Here is a 7,500-nt window from a genome sequence, read left to right on the forward strand (position 1 = left end):
GGGGGGGGGGGGGGGGGGGGGTGTGTTTGTACCTGGACCTCCTTTGTCTCCTTTCACTCCATCGCGTCCATCTCTCCCCGGTATCCCTGGGATACCTGCAGACAGACAGACAGACAGACAGACAGACAGATAGACAGACAGACAGACAGACAGACAGACAGACAGACAGATAGACAGACAGACAGACAGACGAATAGAATAGAGATAAGAATATAGACATAAAAAAGTATGAACACATGACATACTGTACACACACACACACACACACACACACACACACACACACACACACACACACACACACACACACACACACACTCACCTGGCAGTCCAGGTGTCCCTGTAAAGGTGCAGGTCTCCATGGCGACTGACGGAGAGGCAGCCAATGAGATCAAAGCACCTGTTATCACGACGACGTAACGATGGACCATGGTTACCATGGTTACCTGGAGACAGAGGACAGAAGATAAAAGAGAGGAAAAGGAAAGAAAAGAAAAAAATCACACCTAATGTGAAGTGAGCGGTGGTCGTGCTTGCATAACATCTTCAGACTAGGATTTGAGTCTAGGATGTACAAGCTATGCTACACACACACATTTTGCTATGGCAAAGGGCTACAGACATACGACATGACATCACTAGACAAACATGATGCTACGCACACACATTACTATAGCAAAACTCTGAGGAAAAAGGCTACGGACACACGCACAGCCACTTATAGGAGCGGTTTGCAACGCTCAAAAAGATGAGGTCTCCATTATATTTACACCATATAAATCAGTGGTTCTCAACCTGTGGGTCGGCCCCCAGATTATTTTGGGGGGTCCCCAGATGATTAACTTAATGAGCAATGTTGTTTTCTCTCTCAACATTAATCAAGCCATCATAAAGTTGAAGAGTATCTGCACATTTCTAAAGTGACAGTTTAAGGACTTTTTAATACCTTATTATTTTAGCGGTCATGGCCTGAAAAGGTTGAGAACTGCTGATATAAATGACCATACTGACTGTGGACCCCCCACCCTGACAAGCACTAAGAATAGGCCATAGCAGTGGGAGTGGTTTTCAGGTGCCACTAAAATAAATGGAGATATTAGACTTTTAAGTCATCAGGCTGAGACAGTGAGTCACTGCTACACAAGTACCACCGTAACTCTGAGAGTTATGGACCAAAGTTACAGACCCTCAAGGAACCATGAGGGTCCCTGGACCACACGTTGAGACCCACTGGTGTAGCAGAGAGTTTCCAGTGAGCCAACATGCACAATATCAGCACCCTGACTCTGATTGAGCAGAATTAGGGTGACCAGACATTCCGGTTTGGCCGGGACTGTCCCGTTTTCAAGCTGCGTGTCCCGACAAATCTCTCTAAAACACAAATATGTCCCGGTTTTCAACATTAACTACAAAATTTTCCTGGTTTTCCCATTGCAATAATAGTAGCTGTTTTCAGTGTTGCATATACGTTTATTTTGTTTGTTTTGAACCCTAACACAACATAACCCTTAACAATATGAAGTTATTGACATACCTGCGAGAAGACTGTTAAGACCAAGAGCTGTGTCTGGACTGAACTGGAGTAGAGAGAGAGAGAGAGAGAGAGAGAGATAGAGAGAGAGAGAGAGAGAGAGAGAGAGAGAGAGAGAGAGAGAGAGAGAGAGAGAAAGCAGAAGTATCAATGAACAGCAGACTCAGCAACACGTGATAAAACAACAGTGGTGTAAAGTAACTAAGTACATTTACTCAAGTACTGTACTCATTGAGTGCCTATCCCGAATTAGTTCGGGATATATGATCGTATCACAGGGTGCCTATCCCGAACAAGTTCGGGATATAAAAAAAAAAAAAAAAAAAAAAAAAAAAAAAAAAAATTTTTTTTTTGAAAAAAAATTTTTTGAATTTTTTTTTTTTTTTTTTGGACCCCATCAAATCTGGTGAACATGATTTCAATCGCGATTTTGCATGTTCCACCCCCATACAACCCCATCTAACATACAGGGCAGCCATTTTTGTTTACATTACATGTAAAACATAAGGGCGATTATCTCAAGAATGCCTGAACGGATTTCCAATCGGATTTTTTTGTTTGAAAGCTGTGAACAAACTGCACAAATCCACTCTGGATTGCATTGGATTTTTCAGAGCTCATTCTTCTCTGTTTTTTTCCCATGCATGAGGTGTGCAAGGTTTAATCATGGCTAAGTTGACGAAAATAAGGCTTCTAAAATGCTTGGTAGCCAATAGCTAACTTCAAGCTAACTTCATCCTCTTCCTGTACATGCAGTCATGCACAAAGGAAAGTGTTCAGGCAAGTCATGGCTGCAGGGCTTCTGCATATACCAGCATATCTCTATGGGATTTTCTCTGGCCACTGGGCGCCCTCTAGTGGTGAAAGGGGTGGCACTAAATGAGTTAAGTACACTTTTTATTTATTTATTTATTTTACTTTACTGGAGTATTTCCAAATTTCAATACATTTACTGCCACTCCACTACATCACAGAGGCAAAAATAGGCCTATTGTACTCCACTACTATTATTTGAAAACTTAAAGAGGTGGTGCCATAGTTTTGCTACTGTGTATGTGTCTATTGAGTTAACGTTACACTATAATACAGTGGTTCCCAGCACCCAAACTAGTGAAAATAGCAGATCTACAAGCTCAGAAAGCGTTGCTTCGCGCCATGTTGTGATCTTGTAGATCGTCTATTTTCACTACTCCTTAAACATTTGTGTTCTAGTAATGTATGGAAATTCTTATTTTTCTTAGATCTTTGCTTTTTTGAAATGTTTTTTTTTAAAGATTTTTGAATAATAATAATTAAGAAAACCAAAAATTAAGGGACCCACAAGTTGGGCCCGGCCAATCTTTGGTAAACAATGCTCTAATAGACCCCCAGGTGTGGTTATAATATGCAAATATGTCTTCCCTGTGTATTTTTGGTTTCTTCCTGAAAGCTTAAAGCCTCTGAGTTAAAGCTCCAAACGAAATACCCGCTTTGATGACACAATAAAGTAATCCCCTCCCCTTTTTACCATACAGCTGTGGGTGTGGCTAACTTCAGCTGGGTCCCCTCCCCTTTTTACCATACAGCTGTGGGCGTGGCTAACTTCAGCTGGGTCCCCTCCCCTTTTTACCATACAGCTGTGGGCGTGGCTAACTTCAGCTGGGTCACCACTCACCTGAAAAGCAGGTATACTTAATGAACAGGTGGGTGTGGCCAGATAAAAACATCATTTTAACAGGGGGAACGGTGGCACAGTCAGTAGCTCTGTCACCTCACAGCTAGAAGTTCCTGGGTTCGATTCCCGCTGGGGACACTGGGGGCGTGTTCTCTCCTCATCAGTGCCCACACCCTAGGTGGGGTTGGCAAAGGGCCTTTCTGTGTGGAGTTTGCATGTTCTCCCCCTGTCCCCTAGTTCTCAACCTTTTCAGGCCACGACCCCCAAAATAATCATATTTTAACTGGGGACCCCCACCCTGACAAGCAAGAGTTGAGCCATTACATTTTGTAGCCTACAACATGGTTCTATTGTGAAAATAGCAGATCTACATGCTCACAACGCCTCGTGTTGCGAGACGTTGTGAGCATGTAGATCTGCTATCTTCACAATTTCTGCCTCTAATATTTCACAATTTGGCCAATGTTTAATTTGTCATTTTAGAGGTATTAAAAAGTCCTTAAATTGTCACTTTAGAAATGTGCAGTTACCATCTACACTTAAACTTTACATTGTTTTGTTTTTTTTTACTCTTGAGTGAGAAAACTTAAGTTAATCATCTGGGGACCCCCCCAAAATAATTTGGGGACCCCCCTGGGGGTCCCGACCCACAGGTTGAGAACCACTGCCCTAGGGTAGGTACTCTCGCAAAAAAAAAAAAAAAAACATGCAGTAATCCTGTTTTGTTGACAAATTGTACAGAAGTGGAACCAACATTTTTCGTATTTTAGTCAATGAAATGAACACTGCTGCCAGGAACTACAGCCTACAGTTTGTTTAACCCTAGGATGCATGAGTGGGGTCAAAAATGACCCCAGGGGTTGTTATTCTTCAATATCTTTAAAATTAAAAGTTTAAATATATTCATATTCCAGGTATTCCTCATAAAACATGTTTGTGACATGAGGCCATTTGCATTTTTATCATTCCTTTCATTAATTTTAAGAAATTGCAGTTTTTGTATCACTACCCCACTCTTCCATGAGTGGGGTCAAAAATGACCCCAATTAAAATCAATGCATTTTTGCAATAAACTACTTTGCTCTCACACATAACTCTGCCATACTTTTGCCTAGCAACGTGATTTCAACTTTAAAACATTCACACGACTTGGGCCTTTTATCCGCCAATAGGGACGAGCTATAATTGTTGAAGCCCCGCCCCCTCTGTCTACTAAACGCGTGCAGCAGCTGTCACACTTTGCTGTCACACTTTGCTCTCACACATAACTCTGGCATACTTTTGCGTAGCAACGTGATTTCAACTTTAAAACGCTCACACGACTTGGCACTTTTTCCGGCCAATAGGGACAAGCTGTAATTGTTGAAGCCACGCCCCCCCCCCCCTGTCTTCTTATTGGCTGGGCATTTAACAGCCATAACTCCAGTTCACAGCATGGTACCGTCTCGAAATTTGGTGTCTGGACTTAGACCGCCATAGGGATGAGTTGCAATTGTTGAAGCCACACCCCCTCTTACAAGTCTGTTGTTTCCACCCGCCCTGATGGTCGCTTCTCGCCCTTAGGGCGTCTTACTGGTAATATTATAGTAGTAATAGTAGTAATACAGGTAGTAATAGTGTAATAGTAGTAGTAATAGTAGATAGTTGCGACCGTAGATCGCAAGTTTAGTATGTGAACGGTCACAGCTTGTCCATATGTATGTATGTATCTCTGTCATGCCTGACACTGTGGGTCTATGGGTTTGTCACTCTGTGATGTCAGGGGAACCACTCTAACAGAATGGGTTTGCTGCTCTGGCTTCACGCTCTGGCTTCACTATGATGTCACAACTAACAGAATCCCTTTTATGCCCATACATGGAGTTCCCTGATGTCATTAATATTAAGCCCATATCTAACAGGACTTCATATGGAAATACCCATATCTGGAGACCACATCGGCCACATACCACACTAACAAAATCCATATATGGCCAAGACAGAAGGCCAAGACATCCCATATCTGTGTGGCTGGTTCTACAGACAGGGATCTCCATGTATGGGCATAAAAAACGATTAGTGTGACATCACAGTGAAACCAGAGCGGCAAACACATTCTGTTAGAGTGGTTCCCCTGACATCACAGTGACATCAGAGCATGATGTCAGAGCGACACACCCATAGAACCACAGTGTCAGGCATGATAGAGATACATACATACATACCTACAAGCTGTGACCATTCACATACTAAACTTGCTACCTATGGTCGCAACTATTATTACTAATATTACTACTATTACTACTATTACTACTATTACCAGTAAGCGACCGTCAGGGCGGGTGGAAACAGACTTGTAAGAGGGGGCGGGGCTTCAACAATTACAGCTCGTCCATATTGGCTGTTTAAGTCCAGACACCAAGTTTCGAGACGGTACCATGCTGCAAAATGGAGTTATGGATTTTTAAAGCCCAGCCAATGGGAGGAAAGAGGGGGCGGGGCTTCAACAATTGTAGCTCATCCCTATGGTGGTCTAAGTCCAGACACCAAGTTTCAAGATGGTACCATGCTGCAAACTGGAGTTATGGCTGTTTAAAGCCCAGCCAATAGGAAGACAGGGGGGCGGGGCTTCTACAATTACAGCTCGTCCCTATTGGCCGGAAAAAGTGCCAAGTCGTGTAAGCGTTTTAACGTTGAAATCACGTTGCTAGGCAAAAGTATGCCAGAGTTACGTGTGAGAGCAAGTCGTTTATTGCAAAAACACATTGATTTTAATTGGGGTCATTTTTGACCCCACTCATGGAAGAGTGTAGGTATTGGTTGGTCATGCATCCAAGGGTTAAATCTTACCAAATGTTTTAATGTAGGACAAGCAAATGGATTTTCACTCTAGTTGTGACCCATAAAAATGTGTCCGTCACCCACAAATGGGTCCTGACCCAGTGTCTGAGAAACAGTGATCTGTATAAAGATGTGCCTCATTCAGGAATCAACATAAATCACACACTAGAAACAGTGATATATACTGTATAAAGATGTGCCTCATTCAGGAATCAACATAAATCACACACTAGAAACAGTGATATAAACTGTATAAAGATGTGCTTCATTCAGATTCAGGTGAGAAACAGTGATTATATACTGTATAAAGATGTGCTTCATTCAGGAATCAACATAAATTACACACTAGATTGTAGATCAAATCATGCCCATGTTCAAGAATGACTTCTTAACGTTTGCTTCATATAAATGAATGTAGTAATATAACTAAACAGCAATGTAATATAATGTAAATCTAAAAGCATAATTGAAATGGACATGTGTCTGAGACCAGCAGCTTAAAATAAGAAAGTCATCACACACATTTCATTGATTTCATTGACAAGCCTTTAATATTCAATATTCGTAGATACAAAATGAAATTGGAGTAACATGTAAAGTAATATAACGCTGGTGCAATAGCAATATTTGTATTGATGTGATGATTAATTAATCAAGGAAGCCATTGATTGGTTGCTTTCAGACGACAAGGAAGCCATTGATTGGTTGCTTTCAGGGGAGGACAAGGAACCCGTTGAAGATGATCTCCTTCTCCAGTGTGTCTGCTCTGTGCGAATCTGTTTGGCCTTTCTCGTCTCTGAAAGCCTCGAGCCACACCTTCTGATTCTGGGTCAACTGCAAGACCACGCCCCCTGACAGCACCTGCAATGACATCACCACCAGAATCATCATCATCATCATAATCATCATCATCATCATCATCATCAGTCATGGCCGCATGCATCTATTGTGCATCAAGCATGAAGCGAGACCCAAATTCAGGGTGAACATTTTTAACAAAAATCTTTGCTTCTTGGGGGTCCCTGGAACAAAATATTTTGAGGTGGGGGTCTGTGGCCAAATACATATTTGGGGTCCTTGCCATGACAAAGTTTGGGAACCGCTGACATAGGCCGATTCTAATGTCTTCTAAATCCTAACAGTTACCTGAACAAAAAAACATACATTGCTATATCAGTGGTTCTCAAACTTTGTCATGTCAAGGACCCCCAAAATGATATGACCAAAACCCAAATCCCCTCCCCTTCTGTTAACATTGATATTAAAAAAACGCGAGGACCCCCAGGTGCGAGGCCTGTGCGACCGCAGCGCTCTCACTACCCTAGCGGCGGCTCTGTAACATTTAAAAACAACATCCGTTGACCCAAAGCGCATTCCAATCGAGGATGACCACATTACTTTGCTTGAGGTGGAAGGACAGAGTGGCCATGAACCATGGGGGGCTTCCATCCTCACACAGAAAGAAAAGCCAGGGAGAACAGGTGGGTCTTTATAT

The 7,500-nt window shown here is 42.3% G+C and overlaps 2 protein-coding genes across 2 annotated transcripts in view; both read right to left on the reverse strand.

The window, feature by feature from the left end:
* LOC308289699 (uncharacterized protein) overlaps nt 1–1,558 on the reverse strand; it is a 17,558-nt gene extending 16,000 nt beyond the window's left edge. Inside the window, exons 1-3 of the mRNA XM_080731442.1 lie at nt 1,535–1,558; nt 323–446; nt 33–95 (exon numbers count right to left, since the gene is read on the reverse strand). Of these exons, the coding sequence (XP_080587568.1) occupies nt 33–95; nt 323–440 (181 nt within the window). The 5' untranslated portion in view covers nt 441–446; nt 1,535–1,558. The remainder of the gene's footprint in view (nt 1–32; nt 96–322; nt 447–1,534) is intronic.
* Nucleotides 1,559–6,707: 5,149 nt separating this feature from the next.
* Nucleotides 6,708–7,500, reverse strand: part of LOC308284001 (complement C1q tumor necrosis factor-related protein 5-like) — a 7,206-nt gene continuing 6,413 nt past the window's right edge. The window contains exon 6 of the mRNA XM_080724523.1: nt 6,708–6,866. Within this exon, the coding sequence (XP_080580649.1) occupies nt 6,717–6,866 (150 nt within the window). The 3' untranslated portion in view covers nt 6,708–6,716. The remainder of the gene's footprint in view (nt 6,867–7,500) is intronic.

This window comes from Nannobrachium achirus (assembly GCF_963921795.1).
Source record: "Nannobrachium achirus genome assembly, chromosome: 1".
NCBI classification, from domain to species: domain Eukaryota; kingdom Metazoa; phylum Chordata; class Actinopteri; order Myctophiformes; family Myctophidae; genus Nannobrachium; species Nannobrachium achirus.